The sequence below is a fragment of the Acanthopagrus latus genome, chromosome 4, assembly GCF_904848185.1.
Source record: "Acanthopagrus latus isolate v.2019 chromosome 4, fAcaLat1.1, whole genome shotgun sequence".
NCBI lineage: Eukaryota > Metazoa > Chordata > Actinopteri > Spariformes > Sparidae > Acanthopagrus > Acanthopagrus latus.
The window spans coordinates 27,705,622-27,727,500 of NC_051042.1; the positions used below are offsets into that span (position 1 = coordinate 27,705,622).

General features: G+C 42.4%; 1 protein-coding gene across 3 annotated transcripts; it reads left to right on the forward strand.

Moving 5' to 3' along the window:
• Positions 1–543: 543 nt before the first annotated feature.
• On the forward strand, positions 544–21,631 carry esrp2 (epithelial splicing regulatory protein 2). 3 transcript variants are annotated; one of them, XM_037096621.1, is made up of 17 exons: positions 544–709; positions 897–1,050; positions 1,584–1,712; positions 8,611–8,724; positions 9,228–9,342; positions 9,580–9,675; positions 10,286–10,340; positions 10,852–10,962; positions 11,218–11,350; positions 11,628–11,670; positions 13,409–13,710; positions 14,625–14,858; positions 14,997–15,195; positions 16,690–16,894; positions 17,011–17,224; positions 18,794–18,894; positions 20,146–20,283. In XM_037096621.1, the coding sequence occupies exons 2-16, from the start codon at positions 919–921 to the stop codon at positions 18,878–18,880; spliced, it is 2,169 nt and encodes a 722-aa protein (XP_036952516.1). In that variant the 5' UTR covers positions 544–709; positions 897–918; the 3' UTR covers positions 18,881–18,894; positions 20,146–20,283. The 3 variants fall into 3 exon arrangements, with proteins under 3 accessions (XP_036952516.1, XP_036952514.1, XP_036952515.1); XM_037096619.1 differs by lacking the exon at positions 18,794–18,894 and having other exon boundaries at positions 20,146–21,631; XM_037096620.1 differs by lacking the exon at positions 18,794–18,894 and having other exon boundaries at positions 10,855–10,962; positions 20,146–21,631.
• Positions 21,632–21,879: the final 248 nt, after the last annotated feature.

Sequence of the window (21,879 nt, forward strand, 5' to 3'; positions counted from 1 at the left end):
ACAGACGATGTACACACAAAGCATGAGGTCAGACAGGCCTAACCTGATCTCTCAAAATGCAACATAGACAAAGGCACAAACTGACAGGACAAGCTGCACTAATCAGTTTACAACAGTTCCATACTGTGGAAATGTGGTTGGGAAAAAGGACTTTCTCTAGTTCACATTTTTTGGAGAATATAATATATATAATATAATAATATATAATATAATATATATTGACGCAAATTTACTCATCACCTGAGGTAGCCGGCCGATAAAACTCATTTGAAAGGAAAATCATAAAACCTTTTACAAGCTCAAACACCCTGCAGGTGTATCTCTGCGGGTGTTTTGCATGCTGCCGGCCTGCTCATTCACCCTCCACTACCACTGTGAAACAGCAGGGTAACCTCATGGCGGCTCTCCTTTGCCTTGTTTTTGCCGGACCACTTCCTGATTCAACAGCTCCGACCAATCACACTGCAGCACTGACCCCCCTGCGTCCCGCCCTCACCTTTCCAAACCAGCCAATAGGAGACGCCCGTGAGGACTTCTCGCTCAGAGGCCGAGCCACACAGGTAACACAGAAAAAAAATAGAAAGGAGGAAAGAGAAAAAAAAACTGCGGGGCTTGTTATGGAGTTCGTGTGAAGGAAACACGGATTCCCAGCCTTCTTTACCAGTTAAACCAGTATCTCTGGATAGAGCGCACTCAAGTACTTCAACAGGTAGAGTCTCTGACCGCAAACCTCTTTCGTGGCTCCTCTGAAAAAATATCATCTCCCCCCCTTTTTTTTCTCTCCCCTCTCTGCGTTTTACCTTCAATTGAGCCCTTTTGTTCGCTCTTCTTATCACTTGGAAAAAGGTGAACTCCTCGTGTTTTTGTTTTTATTTTAATCTTTGCTTTAATTGTAGTTTTTACCCCTTGTGGTCCCTGATGGCTTCGCACAGTGATACTCTGGTGGTGTTCTTTGGGGCAACAGCTGGTGCAAATGGGGGTAAACTGGGTTCGGATGAGAGGGAAATAATTCTCTTGGTGTGGCAAATTGTGGACCTACATGAGAAAAAGGTACGGACCTTTCTGACCCGTTCGTTTCGATGTACGGTTTCTTGTGTACCCAGAGTGTTTGTGGCATTAGTGTGTAACCTGTAGTGGAACAATATGTTTGACATTTAAATCAACATGGTGTGTGCTCTCTCTTTCTCTCTGTGTAGCCTGCTTTATTTTCTACTACTCATGCTAGCTAACGCTACATTAATTGGCCGTCGTCTTGTTAGCTCACCTTTTTTGTTTTAATAAAACAGGTGTGCAGCTAAAATAAATGTAACAAGCAGGTGAAGAGGAGGAGAAAATAACACACACCTTTTTGGTTTGGCATGTCAGCTTCACGTTAAAACAACGCTTTATTGACAATTAAGTGCTTTTTGCAACTACATTGTCAATTTGATTGTTTCACTGTTTTGTTTAAGAAGTTCACTTCCTGAATGTGGAGTTGGAGGGGGGAAGCTGTAATTTGACATCACTTAGCATGTTTTGGTTGTTTTTGAGTGTGTTGCTTCCAAGCTGTATTCTGTGCCATGAAACCTTAAATCCCTCCACAGGTTGGGAAGCTTCAGAGATGTATCGTCAAGCCGGACACTTTGGAGCTGACAGACCAGTGCAAAGAGGACACAGGCCTGACTCTGGACGACATTGTCAAAGCCGAGCCCCTGGATAAAGTTCTGCAACAGGTGAGTTTTTAAATGTGAAGGCCTTTTTTTTTTCTTCTTTTTTTAATGAAGTCCTTAAAACCAGAGCAACAGCTCGTAAAATCAATCTCTGTGCCTCGTTGACCCCATGAGCAAACTCAGGAGTTAATTAAAATCAACTTTCCTCTGACAGTTTCTCGCCAGCAGCGAGATGAGACGTGACAAGCCTGACTTGGCATTAACGTGAGGAGTGTCAGATTTCCCAGGTGACCTTTTTTTTTTTTTTTAAAAGAAAAAAATGGTCTCCCACCTGGTGGAGATGTGTCACTGGTTTCGGCCCTGACAGTTCAACTCTGCTGACAGTTTGTTGGGAGCTCAGGGGCTGGGATAGGCAAAAAGCCCCCAGGCATCTTGGTGATAAGGAGTCGCAGGTCTGGTCTTGTCTCGGGCCTGATGCCTGCTGCAGACATCTGGAAGGCGGAATGTTTACCTGGGACCGCACCTCTGTTTTAGGCTGCAGGACAGACGGGAGGGGAGGCATTCAGATCCTGGGCGTTCGTCCTCAGTAGTTGGTTACAGTGATTATTCTTCTTGCTGGTTGCTCCCTGTCAAGAGATGTGTTTTAACAAAAGCGCTAATGTTGCCTAACATGTTTTGCACCTTTTCCCACCCCTCCTGTATGTTGTCGTCTGAAAACCATTTATTATCTCGCTGGAAATGGTGTGTTTGGTTTGACACAGTGCCGCCATGCTCTGAGTGCTTTGCATGCACAAGCAGGTTAGTTTGGATGATTGGTCGAAAAATGTGGCCGTTATCTTCAAATTCTTTCTAGAGCGTCGTAGAAATGAGGACGCATCGCTTAAAACAGTTAAAATCTGATGGGAGTTTGGTCTAAAAGCTGAAGTCAGTGTCTCGTGTAGACCTGCTAAGACTTGAGCTCAACTGCGGGTCAGTTTGTGTGCTTAACCTTCAAATATTAACCCAGCAATCAGTTCGTTCTTCTCATACCTTTGTCTCACCAGCTACTTTCTCTCCTATTGGCCATTTTAAAGATTAGTTTTATCCTTGTTGATACATGGATGAAAAGGAAAACAGACATTTTCCCAGACAGCAGATCTATAGAACTGAAGCCTAGAAGCATGTCGTCCTTACTTCACATGATGAAGCTTATTCCAGCTTGCATACCGATAGAGGGGAAACACGAAGTTGCCACATGTTGGTGTGCTTGTCATATTGATCTGTGGTCAGTCCCCGAGGACATCTGTCGGATGTCTGTGGTGAAAGATTTATTAAGGTAGAGAAGGCCGGAGAGTTTGCCCGGGCTATTTAACACTTGGCTGCTAAACTTCATAACGTTGTGATGTGTGCGTGTATTTAATTTATGAGCTTCTGTTAGATATACTTTAGATCCAAGAATGCATTTGTAATTTTGTATGTTGGTGCAATGTTCCTCTGCTACAACAGTCAGTCAGTCAGTCGTCCTCCTGGCATGTTTTGCATAAAGCCCTCATGCACAAACTGATCCGCAGTAAAATTTGACAGGTATAAATGCTTGCCTGTTTGTTTTCAAGTCAGAGGATAGACATGAGGATATCTGCATAATGTACCATAAAATTCTTCACACCTTTATTTTTTTTTTTAAATGCACAGTTTGCAATCGCTGCCACTGTGGGTCTCAATCAAGACAAGGGCAAAAGACATAGGGTGATGTTAATGAGTTGCGTGGGGTCGTGGTAGTTGTTGTCTTTGTTGTTAAACACCAAACACTGCTGGTGAAAATCTGTCTATGAGTTGACCATCTTCCTTCCTCACTCTGTAACGTATCGTCTGGTGTTTCTCGCACTACCACGGATTTTAGAGAAACTTGCATGCGTAGAGGGGATATGACAGCACTGACAGGTGTCCTGACCTTTACTTGGAATAAAGTCACACGTTGCTCGGGGTTTGATTGTTGTACAAAACATTACATGGGTCGAGTCAACATTTTTCTGGAAGTCCTACATATTAGTTTTGACCGTAATCAATTTAAGAACAGACACTTTTTAAAGAACGCATGAAGTGCTCACTTACATGAATCAGGGCTCTGTCAAAATAGACTGCTGGTAAGATGATGACGACGATGGCTGACGTGAGTGTGTGTGTGTGCGTGTGTGTGTGTGATGACTGTGGCTGTGACCGTCATATCACATTGTGTCTGCGGGTCACAGCTGCTGTTCGGCGTGGCTATTGGTGACTGTACAGGCTCCTGCTTTAGTTTGAGATGCTGACGGCGTGTCACATCCTGATGGTTGAGATGTGAGAGGTCACTGACCCTGTTGTTGCTTTTGCTGATGTTGTGAAACTGAAACATCGCAACCTCTTACTCACCACGTAATTGTTTTTCAACAGTTTTAGGCCGTACTTGAGAGGCTGCCTGCTGTGTTGTGTCATGGTTAACACAATGATTCACATTTAAGTGTGACTCCCAAAGCTTGTATTTTAAAAGATGTTAAATGTCAGATTTTTTTTAAATTAAAATGTCTAAAAACAGCTAGACCTTTTTGTTTTTTATTTTGTTGAATGGTGCACATACATTATCCCCAAACTTTCCAACAGTGTTCAAACCCGGAGACATCCGTAATTCTACTCAAGGTGATGGTGTGGTTCACTCGGTCACCTGTCACTTAAACTACCTGGCGAGAATCGGAGAATGAGGAAGGAAGTGTAACATGAATAAAACCTTAAAGGGCAGTATATATTTCTGCAATGGTGGTTGTTTGACAATGAAGACAAAATACCCCATGATTCATCACATTTACTGTTGCCCCTAGTGGGGGAAAAAAAATCCCCTGCTAGGCTTTTAACACTTTTCCGAAAGGCTACGTAACGATGACGCATGTAAATCTGATTATTTTTACAAACTCAAACATCTCTGCTGGTTGTGTCCAAAGATTTCTGTCATGTTAAGGTCTCTACAAAAGGACAATCTCGAAAGAATTTCGACGTTTGCGCCTGTTGCCACAACAACTACTTTTACATTGACACAAGAAAGCAAATTAGTGGGAGAAATCGGACTGTGAAAGGACGCAGATAGAAATATACTGCACTGAAATAACCTTATTATTTTAAAGTCGTGTTTGCACTCATGTTTAACAGAACAGTAATCTTAAATAAACCCCCAAAGCTAAGTACAAAAATGTAGTATACTGTATATGACGGTGCAGCTTAAAGTTGAGTAGACGTGCCGCGGTGAGTGAACAGGCTCCTCACAGTCTGGGTGTTTGTGAAGTGTACGCACACTAGTAACCTATTGTTAGCATAACAAACATTTTTTTGTTTCACATAGAGACATAAGGGTTCCAGGACGTACAGCTATGAATTGTATTTTCTGTCATCCAACTGTTGGTGACGTTCCTGTGCTGGGACATGCTGATTTAGGTGCCTCAAACGGTTACCTCAGGGACTGCCCTGACACTCCCTGCTGCTCTTATCGGAGTTTGTTTCAGTCACTACCAGCCTGCCTCAACCTCTGCATATAAACAGTTCGGCTGCACTGGAGAACAAACGCTGATAGGGCCATGTTCAAAGGCCACTTCCTCCCCCACATCTGTGAAAGTGCTTTTCAGAGGGTAGTGTGAGACAAGAAGTTGATTTTAAGAGAAATTGGTGTGCCAATCGTTTGCAAGTCCTCAAACAGTTCTTAAGACATGAACGTTCAAGTTTGATTTTGAATTGAAATGAAAGACTTAATTTCTTCAGATAGTGAGATGCGTTTATCATAAAGAAAGTATGACGTGGGGTTATCACATCATAACTGGGAGTTGTTTTTGACAGGAGAGCCAAGTGTGCCACCAAGGCATGAAAACGATTGTATCACTGGAAGAAAAACATTGTTTGCTTTAATTTTTAATTTTTTTGTTTGCACGGTTTCTGGTAGCAAAATTACAGATAATATTGAAAAGTGATTAATTAAGTGGTTGTGTTGTATTTCACACATTGCACATTAACCATGCTTTTTTTTATTTGGAGGACCGTACCGTCACATCTGTCACGTTCACTGGAAAAGAAATGAAGCTAATTTTAAGAGTTGTACAAGAGCTGTGACCTTTTTCCGTGGTCTGTTCATGAGTTTGCGTCAGTGCTCTGGGGTGAAGTCGTCGGCATTTTTGCTGTCGTTTTTTGACACGGAGGAGAAAAGGGAGAGGGTGCGCCGGCACTTCTTTTAAAACATTTGCTTTACTCTTGGTAATCCGGCTTTAGCAATTGTTCGGGGTGGAGCAGCATGCACAACTATGAGCAAACATTACTCCTGTTATCACTGTAAACATGAAGTTGTGCATATTGGCATGTTTTTTTCAAATGTGCTGCTAAATTAATCTGCAGAATTTTGGAGTATCATAGCAGTGAAAGCTTTTAGGTATTATGATGGATTAAAGAAGATGACTGATTTTAAAATTGGTATTATGAGCTTTCAGACACATGCAAACCCATTCAATAAATGAGCTCTTGACTCAATCAGGAATGAGGTCATTCAAATTCAGGCACATTGAATGCCACTTCTTTCCTTTTACTTTTTGTTTGCTGCTTTCTCTGACAGGCAGTTTTTGCAAATTGAACATTATCCAAAAACATGTTATATTATTTTATATTGTGAGATTATGTAACGTGATAAATTTAACATTTATACCTAAAGTTGTTATTTGTCATCAATCACCTTTAAAACACCTAGAATAGATCCACCAATATGTCTCCATGTACAGTGTTTCACACGCTGTCTCTTGGCTTCACCTTTTTAATTAGGAAAAATATTTATATTTAGTTAAGAACTGTGTTTACATACTCACTTTAGTTTGAGGTGCATCCTTTTAAACCACAATGTACATGTGGACCCATCGTTCTCATGTACAGTTTATCTCTGGCGGCCCTGTCAATAAGTAACCCCCGTCTCAGATCTGAATCACCACGAGAACATTGCTATTCACTTATTCAGTAGCTTCTAAAGAGAGAATGTGAAAAGCATCCATACTGTCTTAGTTTGTTTTCACCAACAACAGAGTCTGTAATGCTGTTTGGTAGCCAACTCTCACATGTTTCAGCTTCCCACCTGACGCACTGAACCTTCTGAACCCCTGTGATACAGTCACTCACATCGTACGTAAGACCTCTTAGGTGGCTTATGATACGTTGCTTTTATCCGTCTCACCTTCTCATCAGTCACTCACTACTACACGACAGCAAAGGGATTTTGTGCAAATGAGTTTACAATATTCTTAGTTTTAAAGAGAACAAAGCCAGAACTCAGGGAACAGAGATCTTTTTGTAGATGCTGGTGCTCAAGAGCCCACTGAAAATACTTAAACTGTATTCTTCTCATTATTTATTCTTTCAGGTTTCAGTCCAACCCCCCTTAAAACCCCCCTAATCTCACCCCAAAGCATTTGTTCCCTTGTCAGCAACTGGTTGGTGTTGCCAAATAGCCCTGCATTTCTCACTGACTGTTAAAGAGCATGCCTCAACACGCACCTCTAATACTCTCTCACTGTCTGAAGGACTGTCATATATAGCCAGTAGTCATGTGAAACTCCTCAGCTCTTGGTTTTTAGGTGGTCTCACAGCCAGACAGTCTAATTGTGCAGTCAGAAGGTCGACTTTGAGGGTTCGGGGAGGAAGAAGAAGAGAAAAACTTTCGTTCTCAGTAAGCTTCATTTTTAACCAACATGATACAGAAGGGTTTCAAGATGTCAGTACTGAGCAAAATTATGATACACACATTTGAGACAATCACCACTGTCAACCAAATTAATCAAGAGGTTTTTTAGATCTTTGTCAAGACGAGCCAAAATAAAAGCGTGATTAGCAAACTTTGTCACAGTATATTAAGTCTCAGTGAGGTGATAAAAATCAGATGCCATTGCTTAATATCAAGAATCAACAGCCTTAACTTGTTTAGCTTTGCGGCTGGTTGACCCGTCATGACTCTCAGCCAAACATGCTGAATGTAAAAATGTAAGCAGCCACCAAAACCACACAGGACAATTAATAAATATTTCAGTGTACGCTTCAAGCAAGACGACAGACAGCCACAGTTGTTATGATAAGCAGCAAAGCTCAACGATTTTTTTCTCACGATTCGGTTTATTTCTGTACCTGGCTCTTGAAATGGATGTTTGAAGTCTGTTTTAAGCCTTGAGTGTTCAAAAATGACTTAACACAGCTTTCAACCTACAAATATGAATATTTAAACTTTATTAAAGCTAACTTGAAGATGAATCATAATAAATTCTTGTGATGTAAGACATTCTCAGAACTGTAGACCTCATATGTCATTCGCCTCAGTGTACGTTGATACTGAAGTGGTGGCCTCTGTTGACAGTGAAATGGTGCCAACAACAGGTTGACGCAACAAAAGCAGCGAGCTTCATTGAATGTGGTTGTCAGAAATAAACATTATGTGGGAGTTGCTGGTATTTAGGACTGGGTGTCGTAGCCATTGCACTTTACAGGTTGGACCTGTATGGGTTGATTTCTTTTGTCCTGTCTGGCTGCAACTGTTGATCATGCTAAGAGACAGCAGTAATCCTGGTGATCAGCAGTGTGATGATTCGTCTCCCGTGTCTCTCTCTCTCACGGGGCAAACACTGAAACCTGTTAGACGAGCCTGGTGTCTAATGAGAAACAAACACAGTCAAATGTCAAACACAGCACCACCTTCACTTGTCTGCCTTTTTTTAGACGCGAGTCCACTGGATGATGTTTGCACAACAGATAAATGACCCATGTTGATCTATAAAGTCACTAAATTTAAAGGGGAATAAATCCAATCCATAATGAAGTGCCTCCTCCTTCTCTCTAAAGATAAACCCTGCAGGAATAATCACAAGTTGACAGTCCAGTTTTCTTGTGTTTTTCCGAGATGTATATTTCATTTTCTTTTCTTCTTCTTTTCTGTTTCATTGTGCAGTTCCAGCAGTCGGTGTCATCAGAGCTGAAATGTCTCGGCAGAAGCTCGTATACGCTATGTGTCAACAGTCCCCTCATCATCCGACAGGCCCTCCACCCCGAAGCGTCCAAGAAGGTAATGGTTCCCACAGTTTCACACAAGACTGCCGTCACGTTATTCCTGTATTTAAGAGTCTTCTGCAACATTTGGAATGGTAGAAAATGTTGTTGTTGTTGGTATGATGAAAATGTTTTATCACATGTGTGTGTGTGTGTGTGTGTGTGATCCTTGGAATACCTGTAACCACACTAAACAAACCAAGCTCTGTTTATGGCTCCAGTTATATCATGGTGTGTCATAAACCTGTTAAAATCCCTGATCATGTAAAACTAGTTAATTTCTAGAATTGTGCTTGAGATTAATATGATATGAAGGATGTGTTTACTTTATGAAGTTCTTTTGAATTATGTTTTCCTCCCCTGTTGTGTTCCTCTTTGTAACACTGAATAAGATATTATCAGCATGCATGTTTTCTTTGGAATTCTCTCCTGGCTTCCTCATGTATCAGGTGTCTACCAGATTACCATACTCAGCATACTGAGTCATTTGGGGATGTCTTTTTGCCTCTTCCGCTTCAGAATCTCGTCCTTCCTGAGTGTTTCTTTACATTTGTGGATGTGAGGAAGGAGTTTCACAAATGTTGCCCCAACGCTGGACCTGTGCAGAAGCTCGAACTCCCCTCCATGTTGGAGTGTATCCTTTACAAGCCTCTGCACTAAAATGTTAAAATGTTTGTCCTTGTATGTTATTCGATCTTTGTATTATGAACACTCCTTTAACATTCCCTTGACAAGCAGGACTGTTTTTACAGTGTACATATATACTAAAAGGATGCAGGCACAAAATCTTGGCAGCATGACATTGACAAGTCGTACATAGTCACAATAACAGGCAGCTTAAACCGGTCAGTGTCCTTAACTGTGTGTGCAGATGTGGGTCTTCCTGCTGTGTCAGAGCAGTCGATGGGGGTGAGGGAGGTGAGGAGCATGGTGCAGCTGACGCTCTGCATCCTGGCTGAGCCCTACAGTAAGTGAATTTGGACCACGCACAATCTGACGTTGAGGCAGATGCTGAATGAATCTCCCATGGCACTGATTTATAGCTGACTCCAGGCCCATATTAAGACCAGTGAAGTAACATGCACTGTTCGCAAACACTTATTAGTGTGTGCGTTCACCAGCACTGTGACTGCAGAACTGAAGTTTTCGCATTTGTGCCATGTTGTATGTTGTTTTTTTTTATTTTTATTTTTTATGGGAACTGGAGCAAAGAAAGACCATGATTAACTAAAAGGTGTGGCAGTTTGTTAATCAGTGAACATTATTCTAATTAATGAGCCAGAAGTGATTCATCATTGAAAGTAGACCTTTTAAAGTGGGTGTTGTTGTTGCTGCATTGATGTAAGATGACTCCAGGCATGTGACAGCGCAATCAATCAAACTTTGATCTGAAATCTTCAATCTTGACTGTGGCTGTTGCCTCGGGCTTTACCCCCTTAATAACAAGTATGTCCTTGGGTGTGATTGGTAGCAGGAATGCAGAAGGCTTAAATCACATGCTGCCTGGCAGGGTGAACTTGTTCACTGCAGAAAAGATAGAGCATTGTTGACTCAGTTTTGCCACTTTCTGTTTTTAGATCACAAGTTCTCCTGTGTTGAAACGGTGAAGTACAAGTTTGATTCCGGCACATGGTACGTATGAACTTTTCAACAGATATATATTTATTGCACTCTGGCTTTGTGTGTGTTCTTGCACACCTGTTCACCAGCAGTGTTACAGCTTACACATGGACAAACCCCCCTCCAGTCAGACCTCAGGCCCTCAGCATTGATTACAGCAACACAGAAACCACAAGTGTGTTATTAAAGCTGTCCAACTTCGCCATCAAGTGCTTACCTGGCTATCTAGTAGCAGAACACCAAATCCTGCTGCTCTCAGACAGTCAAAAGCCTATCACCTTGACTACCTGCTGACATTTAATCATGGGAGTGCGTTACTGTGTTAAGCACTTACTGTGAGTGCTCTCTGTGTCTGCAGTCTGTGGGCAATTTGTCCAAATTTAACAAGAGCGTTAGTGTTGGCTACAGTCACCTGGATGGATGGGGTTTTTTTTTAATGTTTTTACTTAAATAATCTGTTCTGATTATTATTCTTTTTTGGATGAGGTCAGAACATCATTACTATATTTTCCTCTATCTTCAGCAGTAAGACGGAGCCGGTGGACAGTGAGACGGTGATCAGAGCTCGGGGGCTTCCATGGCAGTCATCAGACCAGGACATCGCTCGCTTCTTTAAAGGCCTCAGTATTGCCAAGTATGTTGGACTTGATGGCGTATTCCAACGGCCACGTTACTCCAGTGAAGTTTATTAAAGTTATGCTGCAGCAAAATAACTCGAACTGATTTTTTTGTAAGACCATTGCTCTTACTTTTGCTCCTTTGACTGGAAAAGAAAATTCTTAACTATTATTTCAAAACCATGCCATCAAATACCTGCCGCTTTATTCCTGACCATGGCTGCATATCATGTGTTCATACTGATGGATGTGTTTGTGCACCTGTGTTTCAGGGGTGGTGTGGCCCTCTGTCTTAATGCTCAAGGCAGGAGAAACGGCGAAGCTTTGGTTCGTTTCATCAACTCAGAACACAGAGATCTCGCACTGGAGCGTCACAAGCACCACATGGGCAGCCGCTACATCGAGGTCAGATTCACAGCTCCCTTCTTGTTCAGTCATGCTGTCATTTTGTTTTCTGTTCTCTAAAATACGCCTGGCTGTATGTTGGACCCCCTTTTCAGTCCTCAGGTAGTCTGTGAAATGTCTTTTTCACTAAATGATTGACTGGGCTCAATATTACTTATAAATGAGACAAGCTGATTCATGACCTGTCACTGTTGCTCTGAAGACAGAGTTTATTCTGCATCTGTATGAGCTGCAATGTTCCTTACGGCTTAATCCAGTTTTTCCTCTGTGTTATCAGGTCTACAAAGCCACAGGAGAGGAATTCCTCAAGATCGCTGGAGGTCAGATTTCAGATTCCTTTTTACTTGTTTTTTATCTTCTCTCCATGTTTTGTATGAGGACTTGCAGTGAAAGGTTTTCTGTTAGAGTGAAGCGGACTTTTATTTCAAGGCTTTCCCGCATCTTTGAGGAAAAACAAGACCCTGCCACATCTGTAAGAAAGCAGCTCTTTACTGACCATAAAAGAAGGGCTCTCATTTGCGCTCTGGCTCTCTCTCCTATTACCTGTGTATTTGCCTCATCCCAGTGACTCTCTAGCAGCTTATCTTGGACTAATGAAAGACGCTTTGTGAGGAGCTTCCCCCACTTCCCTTCCTCACCACCTCAGCCCCCCCCCCCCCCCAGCGGCCAGTTGGAGAGAAATTTCACTCTCGGCTAACAGCAGCTCACCTGTTCCGCCCGGCCTCAAGCTCCACTCCCCTGAGGGAGAGGAGGCTGATGGTCGCTGAAAGGACTGGCTCAGTGCTGGTACAAAGGGGGTGTGAAGAGACAAAGGCAGGGCCTGGGGCCTCTGGACCATAGAGCAGCAGCCAGCAGCAACACAGTACACAGATAGCAGACAAAGAAACACAGTCGCTCAGAGCAGATAACTTACAGTGGCTGCCGGTGTGACTGTGGACTTTACTCCGATGAGTTAAGATCAGTACAGATTGACAGCACATTTGGACTTTAAGCAAATACAGGCAGACAAGACGCAGTTGCATTTATCAGTGAAAATGAAAGTAGTTCACAGTTAACTTGTGAATGTACACTCCAAACATTTGTGTGTCAGGCAGCGTCATTGCTGTTTTGTAATCTGTTTAATTTGACCTTTATTGCCATACAGTAGATGGTAAAAAGTAGAAAGAAGAGGGACAAATAAACATGGCGCTGTTACCAAATGTGTAGATACATTTGTGAGACTTGAGATCAGCTGGTTTAATGGAACTACACCAGATGGAGTTACTTGCAAATTGACTCCAAGATAGGACAAGAACATTTGTTTTTACAGCCCCTGTTTGCACGGCCATTTCACGTTGGCATCTTCTCCTTGAACTGCAACAGTGAAGAGAAACATGGTAGAAACATGGTAGAAACAGGGAATTCACTGGGAACAAAATACAGGTGATTGTCTTATGGGGGTCGGGGAATAAAGCTGTGTGAAAAAATCTGACATGGTTCAGCTGGCTGTGCCTGAGCACACATCAGTGGGCAAAGACAGTGTGACGCTTTTTAGTTGCAAACCAGTCAGTTTGCCAACACAAACGACCCACTTTTTAAATTTTTTCCTGCTGCTTTTTTGCCTAAATTGCATGTTACATTTTCATAAGATGTCGATAAGTCACATCTTGAAATGCTGCATAATATTAAAGATAAAATGAATGGGATGCAGATTATGTAATTGAAAATAGTTTTGGTACAAACTCAGAGTTTGTAGCTAAGACGATCCTGGACTCGACCTGAGCCTGCCATACATTTGCATGTATGCATTGAGAATGTTAGCACGCTAAGTTTAGCATTTTGCTCAAGTTGTCACTGTTCCTGAGAACAGCCCCATGGAGCTGCCAGCATGACCATGACTCTCTTCATCTTGCTCCTCTAAAAAGTTTATTTCTGAAAGCTTAGCTGAACAGACAGAAGCAAGTTACCCAGCAACCACATGAAAAATATCACCCTTGCTTAAGAAAACAAAATGGTGAGTGTCACTGGGGGTGGTCTTATGATGCAATGTATTTAATCATTGCTGTCTTCTGACACCAGGTACATCAAACGAAGTGGCCCAGTTCCTGTCCAAAGAGAACCAGGTGATAATCCGTATGCGGGGGTTGCCGTTCACTGCCACACCACAGGAAGTGCTTTCCTTCCTCGGTCCAGAGAGCCCAGTGACGGATGATGCTGAGGGTCTGCTCTTTGTCAAGTACCCTGATGGACGGCCCACTGGCGATGCCTTTGTAATTTTCTCCTGTGAAGAGTACGCCCAGAACGCCCTGAAGAAGCACAAGCAGATCCTGGGGAAGCGGTATATCGAGCTGTTTCGGAGTACTGCAGCTGAGGTGCAGCAGGTGAGTTTGAGACCTCTTGTTAGACATCAGATACACAAGGCTGCTGCTGGGGAAATGTGCTGACAAACAGAAACTAATGATTAAAAACAGATGTATGAAATAATGAGAACTAATGTCTTTGTGTATGGTCATTTTTTTTTTAAATTGAAGAAGTGATTTTAAGCTTCCCTTACTTATTTTATACAGTCTTTGTGTAATTCCAGAAATGTCTGTTTCATAATAACATAAGAATTGGTGATACAAATAGGGGAACTTGTGGTTTTCTATTTTAGACACGACCATGCCTCTGTTTATCTCGACAGCCATTCACTGCTTTATGATATCTAACAAACTAATCATGAAAAATATGTAGACAAATCCGTTCAGTGCACTTTTCTCACCGTTAAGGCTCTTGAGAAAGCCTCATTGTCATTAATGAATCATTCAAGAAAAAGTTCCCTTTCTACTCGGGGCTGACGTTTATGAAAGCTGCTTCCTCCGTCCGAAAGTTTTCACAAGTACTGATGTCATGACAACAAGGAAAGTGAGCAAACATGGTATCCAAAGTATGTGACAAAACAGTCCAGGCATACAATAAATCAGTAGAGTTTGAAGAGTTTGCACAATCTAAATGAAACATTGGCATATGTGTACATGCATATTGTTTTCACCCTGAGATACCGCGGCTGACTTTTTTCCTTCAGTTTATTTTTTCAGTTTCAGCTTCATTTCAGTTGTGCAAAACGTCATAATTGATTCAACCGTTTCTATACCATATTTGTTAGATGCTGTTTGTAAACATTGTTAAAAGTTGAGTCATCATGAGGGATTTAATCAAAAGTGATTTCAGCCATTTGCAGAAAAATAGTAGTAATGATTTGTAATCATCCCTCCTTTTTTTTTTTTTTCTTTTTTTGTGTGTGTGTGTTTGCCAGGTCCTGAACCGTTACATGTCCACACCTCTGATCTCCACACTGCCTCCTTCACCTATTGTGCCGGTCCCAGTCCTCACCTCGCCCTCCTTCCTTCCAGCGGCCAGCAGCACCCGCGACTGCGTCCGCCTCCGGGGCCTGCCCTACACTGCCGGCATTGAAGATATCCTGGAGTTCATGGGAGAGCACACCGTTGACATCAAACCCCACGGAGTTCACATGGTTCTCAACCAGCAGGTGAGACTGGTGGGGCCGGTGTTGCTCAGGCACCTATATGACTTAAAATGTCATAAAAAGATGTATTACAGATGTATTGTAGATCATATTCTGCTCACCATCCTTTCCTTATTCTGTTTTTCTCTGTCCTCTCTGCAGGGTCGACCCTCTGGTGATGCTTTCATCCAAATGAAGTCATCTGACAAGGCCTTTACAGTCGCCCAGAAGTGCCATAAAAAGACCATGAAGGACCGTTATGTCGAGGTCTTCCAGTGCTCCACAGAGGAGATGAGCATTGTGCTGATGGGAGGAACCCTGAACCGCAGCGGCCTCTCCCCTCCACCCTGCAAACTTCCCTGTAAGTGACCTCCACTGACAAACCCTGCTTTGTTATTAGGGTTATTTTTTGACTGACAAATGTTTGTGTTCATATGAAACAGTTTATGAAACTGAGGGATGCCGTCTGAACGAGTAGGCAGACATATTTTATCTCGGCATTGTGCCCCTGAAGTCCAGTTAATTTGGTTTCATGCAAACCTATTTGGCCTAGAAATGGAAAGTTACAAATGAAATGATTTGAATATTTTCAGAACACCACAGTTCGCTGGTTTCTCATTTATAATATTTACACTACAGAGCCACATTTCTGCCTCCTCTGGTTAAAACTGTCATTTCAAACTGTGTACTTTACTTCGTTACGCCTCATATCTGTTTTTTTTTCATAATCTTACTAAATTAGGATTGGCAGCCGCTAGAAAAGGACATTCTGTGTCAGTTTCTTTCTTAATGATCATCGATCAAGAAATCTTCAGCCTTTTTATCTCAGATTTGGTGGTTAAACGTTTTCACCTGTAATCTTGACTAGAATTAAAGTTAAGGTTATTTCTTTTGGCACGTAGTTTCACCCTGACTAACCTGGATACCCTTCATCCTGCCAGAGCCGCCCACAGATGGTGGCTGTTTGTATGTAAATAAAACCATACCATCATTTGTGTGTGTTTTACATCGTCAGTGTAGCAGCATGAAGGACACAGTTAGCTCTGTAAATAAATATGTGTTTGTGTGTTTAACAACACGTCGGACTGGAAATATCCGGGTTGTTTTCCCAACCTGGGTCTTAATTTTTACAGGCTTGGACGTCATTCTGGTCTCTTGTATTAACCTTTCTGATAATCAGCTTCATTGCTGTATATATCATCTAAAAATCTATTTAAAAGTAGAACTGAACATAAAACAGACCGACAGTGAAATGTTAGCTCTTGCAGAGCTTCTTTTACAGAATATGAGTTTGTGATATATGTTCATAACTGAAAGTGAGGGTCTTACGTACAGCAAATGCTGTGGCTGCAGTTCATGAAAATGTTCATTATAGATTGATTGCTTGGTAAGTTGTTTGTAAATCATCATAAAATAATGGAAATTGCCCCAGGTGACGTCTTCAGAGTTGTTGTTTGGTCAACGTAAGGTTGTTCTGTTACACAAATCAGAAAAGTGTCTGAAACTGTAACTAGGTAATGTTTGACTTTTCCTAAGAAAAAATGACAGTTTTAATGACGATTACTACCTTCATTGGTTTTGTCATTACTTCTCAGAAGCTTGACCTTCCCTTTCAGAATGAACTGGTTTATTTCTCATGGGGTTATTAAAGTCTAAACGCCCATAATGACTCATTGTGGTGTCAAAGTTGGAGGTATGTTGTAACACGTTGAAAACCCCACTCATCATGTTGTAACTATACGTATACTTCTCCATACTACACGTTACTACTGGCAGGTCTGTGCGTGCACTGAGCGCATCATGTGAAGGACCGGACTGTGTGTATATATTCAGTTTCTGTGTCTCTTTCTCTAAGGTCTTTCTCCCCCCACTGCGTACGCCGCCTTCCCCACCCCGCCTGCCATCCTCTCTGAGGCTGCTCTCTACCAGCCCCCCCTGCTGGCAGCTCCCAGACCTCCTCCAACCACCACACACAGCCCTGCTCACGCCCTGGCCTACTACCCCCCTCACCCACACCTGTACATGAATATGAACATGAACTACACAGCCTACTACCCCAGGTTAGTGCACCATCAGCTCCAGCCAGCTGCTTGGTCAGAAGAAAAGTATCTCCCTGTATTTGTACCTTCTGTGTTTCTGAAACTTCTTGCTTCCTTGTTGTTGTTTTTTTCTCCAGCCCTCCAGTTTCTCCCTCAACAGTGAGCTACTTTGCAGCTCCACCGGGATCGGTGGCAGCAGCAGTGGCAGCTCAGCCTCACCACCCCGCCGCCGCCGCCGCTGCCGCCGCCGCCTCCTCCGTGATGCCTCAGCCCGGCGCCCTGGTTAGGATGCAGGGGCTTCCCTACAACACCGGAGTCAAAGACATTCTCAGCTTCTTCCAGGGATACCAGGTCAGCACATGTGGCGCTGAAATGAAGGCACTTATATAAAGATGTTTGCCATCATATACGTAATTTATATATTCTATGTTTTTTGTTTTTTTTTTAAATTCTACAAATCAGACAGGTTATAATCTTACTTTTCAATAATATGAATGATTGTTGCTCTGTTGTAAAATGGTTGGATTAAAGCTGCACCTTCCCTCCAGAAGGCTCAATGGAATCGTTGGGGTCTTCTGATGTGGTTTTTATGAGGCACTTATACTTTGTCAGTATATTACCTGCAGTACATGACCGTCAGCTTTCCCCCCCTAGAGAAGCAAGACGTGATTTAGCCACCTAAAAGAAGCCCACCCAAATGCTATATTTTAAACATTGTGGGTGCCTTATATTGCCGTCAGGCAGCCTTTTCCATTAGCACTATATTCCCTCAACTGCACAACGTCCGTATTACTACACGCAGCAGATCTGATGGCAATGTAAAACATCAAAAATGTAAAAAATATGTACACTTAAACAATTGTATATTTTAGGTGGGACTTCTTTTAGGTGGCTAAAATACGCCTTGCTGTCAGTACTATTAAGAAGTATTGTGGTCTGCTTCTCCACACAGGGGGAATCTGACAATCATCTACTGCAGGTACACTGATGAGGGTTAAGTATAACCCCACATTTAAAGACCTGAACTATCACTTCACTATCACAACTTAATAATGATGGTAAATTTAAACACTGTTGAAGGTTTGAATCTTCCCATGTGATAACGCCTCGAGCTGTTGGACCACAGTAGTATTTCACTAAGGGACATGTGTGCACTTGTGCTCCCCTCCTTCTCTGTGCTTCCTGTATTTTATGCTGCCAGTCCAAATTAGGTGGAGTCCTCTGAAGCAGGTATGAACCCCAAACAGGTGTGGCTCCAGACAGCTTCTCAAGTCGGGGAGGGAGGAGGGAGAGGGGCGGGGTTTGAGGAGGTGGAGGTGTTGTGCTGTTGTTGTGGCACAGAGCTTGGGTCTGCTTGCGGTCGTTATGGCTCATGTAATTTAGTGATGGTACAACCCTTTTACTATTGTGTGTGTGTGTGTGTGTGTGTGTGTGTGTGTCCTACAGTCCTACTGTAGGGGGCAGCCAACATGAAATTCGCACCAACTAACTTATTTTCAGTTGCACATTGGAGGACTTCACCTTCTGATGGATAATTTCAAGTGTGTGTGCACACGCATTCGTGCGTGCATGTGTGTGTGAGAGGCTGACTCCAGGCCTGACTGTTGGCTGAACTACAGTAATTGTATACTTGATGGAGTGAGTGTGTGTTTTTCTGGCTGCAGTCATGTCTCTCACACTGGCTAAGGGTGAGAAAACAGTTCTCACACTAGTGCTGGTGTCCTTTACCACACAGTCTCATGCTTAATCACTCTGTGGTTCAAAACAAGTCTGTCCAATCCATACCTCGTGTGTGTGTGTGTTTCTGGTTTGATGTGTGTGTGCATCATCCTCCTTGAGTGTTGGTATACAGAATAACTGTGTGAAACAATGTGGAGTGCTCCGACCCTGACTGTGCGTTCATTGTTATGCTGTCTGTAGTACGCCCCTGACGAGTACAGCGGCATGGTTCAGATGAGCGAACAGGCCAGGAGTCTGATTCAGCCCAAAGAATGGCTCTGTCTTTAGGGTCTCACCCCAAGGTAAGAAGAGCCCCCAGACCGGAGAACTGGAGTGGACGGAGAGGGCATTTACCTAGAATTAAACCTCATCATATGTTCAGGCTGATGCACAACATGCACTCGTAGACTAGCATCAAACTGCCCATGTAAACGAAGCATCACATTTATATCGTTTACACTCACCAGCCGAGTTACAATTTCACAAATGCCCGATCTAGCCACCTCCCGACCCGGCATGTCCGCCTGCTTCTTCCCAAAATAATCTACCTTGCGACTACACTCTCTCCTGCAGGCCTGTCAGGAGTGCTGACTCTGGATAATGCAACACACATTAGCACAGAATATATATAAGAACTACAGATAGGGATGCATGATACAGTTCATAACCTGCAGTCTATTCAGCTCTGAGTGTCGGAAAGGCTGCTGAGCAGAGGCGGGTTATTCTATATTTGATAGCTCGACTGCTCTGTCTGCTTTTTGTATAACTTTCCTTTCAGCAGGCTGGTATATATTGTACGTAACTAATTAGGGACATTGAATTGTTTCTGGCTTTATTATTCAGTCCTCTGAACTGACTCCAGGCCAAAGTTGCCCTGCCACAGACATAAATTTCACCGCTGAGAAAAATTACTGTAGGTAGATGATTTATGGCTGTTTCTGTTCCTGACTTGAAGAAACTTTTCAGAGGATGACATATGACCGCCTCTGTGCAGGGAGATTAATTTTGAACGTTTTGGTTCCTGCTCTCATTTATAATTATAATTATTATCAGTCTGTCTTGATTCAGCACTCCTTCACAGAACCACCAGATCAAGGTTTCCTTCAGTGCCTCGACTCTTTCCAGTGATTGCTCTCCCCACTAACACCGTCTCCCTCTCTCGTGCTCTGACATGTCATTCTCTGGCAATGACAGCAGTAAAACCTATGAAGTCTGCCTGTTCAGTTCTCTTACATTTGCACGTCTTAAAGAATCTGATTTCTTTCTTTGCATCAAACTTCATTCTTGATGCACAATGTGGACGCATGCAAACGAATGTGTAATTAATGTACTTTGTTCAGGGAACAGCATGTACTCTGCTCTCTCAAAGCTCTGCCCATTAATCCCCTGATTTTCTTTCCTACCTAACTGGACCGGTTTGATGAGACTTATCTTTCCCTGAGTCATGTTCATCCTCTGCTCTGTGGGCTCCCCCTGGTGTTTTCACAGCGCAGCTGCATTAAAATAAGTGCTGCTCACTGTCTCCTGTGTTTTCTGTGTCTCTTCCTCCGCAGCTCCAGCCAGACGCCGTTCTCATCTTGTACAACTTTAGTGGCCAGTGCAGCGGCGAGGCCTTGATCACCTTCCCCAGCGAGGAGGTCGCCAGGCGGGCCGTAGCCGAGCGCTCCAACCACCCCTTCTACGGCCAGCAGGTCCACTTGGTGTTCTGTAACTGACCACTAACCCCCCTGATTCAACCTCCCATTGAAGAGCACCCGACTTCCACATACAGCTCTTCAGCTCTGCCATAAAACTGAACAAGCTCCAGCTGATCTCAGTGCCACTTAAAAACAGTTGGTGAATCTCTCCCTGCTCCACGATCGGCCGATTATTATCACACATCTGACTCTGCTGGCCCTGACACTCCTGAAGCCACTGCTGGAGTTTGGACATCCACTGGAGAAGCAGCTGACGCCATTAAAGCTTCATGTGTTTGTACCCACTGTAATAGCTGCTTGTGGAGACGAGACGGGTGTGGAGCCTGGACACCCCCTCGTCATCGGCTCTGCAAAGCCAAATATGCATGTATATTTAAATACTCTCTATATGTGTCCCCCTAAAACTGTACAGATGTTCGTCCTGAGATGCTTGAGGCTTTACAAACCACTTCTGCACACAATCTTTTCTGTGCATTTCTAAATTTTCACTCTTAAACACTACAAGATTTAGATTTTTTCAGAGTATCGGAGACTTGGCGTTCTGCAGCCCTGTGCAAACGCACATGTGTGTTATGAGCATGCACAATGCGTATTGATTTGATGGCCTCCAGCTGTGAAGTGGCGCCGTTAAAAACAGAGAAAAAAGCCATAGATTCTGACTTGTACTACTGAAACAACCGAGTGAATATCAACTGTACTTAACTGTCATGGATTAATTTGAATGTTGAGCTGCAGCGACTATCAGTTAAAACCGGAGCAACACCTCAGATGTGCCAGCGCACCAAGTAATTTGTAACTTATTTTCTGTAAGAGCATTTATGTGACATGTAGTGTGTCATCCATTCAGACCTTTTTCAAGCACTACAAAATGATTTTGCTACAATCAGAGAGTTAAGTGACCAAGTAGAGTGACAAATTGATTCTGTTTTTATGAACCCACTTCCACAAAAAGTAGACATTTTGTTATGAAGTGTAAAAGGGCCGAGGCGTATATCCTGCAGCCTTTTATAGTGATCAACCTCAGCTACCAGGTCTCTTGTGTTTTTGGTTTTTCGAGAAAATTAATACCGATCAGTCTGTAGCATGCTTTATTGACCGGAGTACTGTGTTTAAAAAAAAAAGGAAAAAAAAAAAAAAAAGCTGCATGATTTTTTTTCCTGTGACAAGTTTTTTTTGCCTCTTTACGGTGCCTACATTACCCAGAGTGCAATACTGGCCCATACAAGGCTTGGTCAACCTCTGGTGGCAGAGGAGATGTTTGTTTTGTTGCAAGTTTGAGACTTGTATGAATTTAGGTCTGTGTATAAGTATGTAAAACAATAAAAAAAAATGTTCACAATGATGTTTTCTGTCTCATTTAAAGAGGTGATGAGCCAGTAAGAAATGTCACACATATATATATATATATATATATATATATATATATATATATATATATATATATATATATATATATATATATATATATATATATATATATATATATATATATATATATATATATATATATATATATATATATATATATATATATATATATATATATATATATATATATATATATATGTCAAGATGTGACTCCCAAAAGAT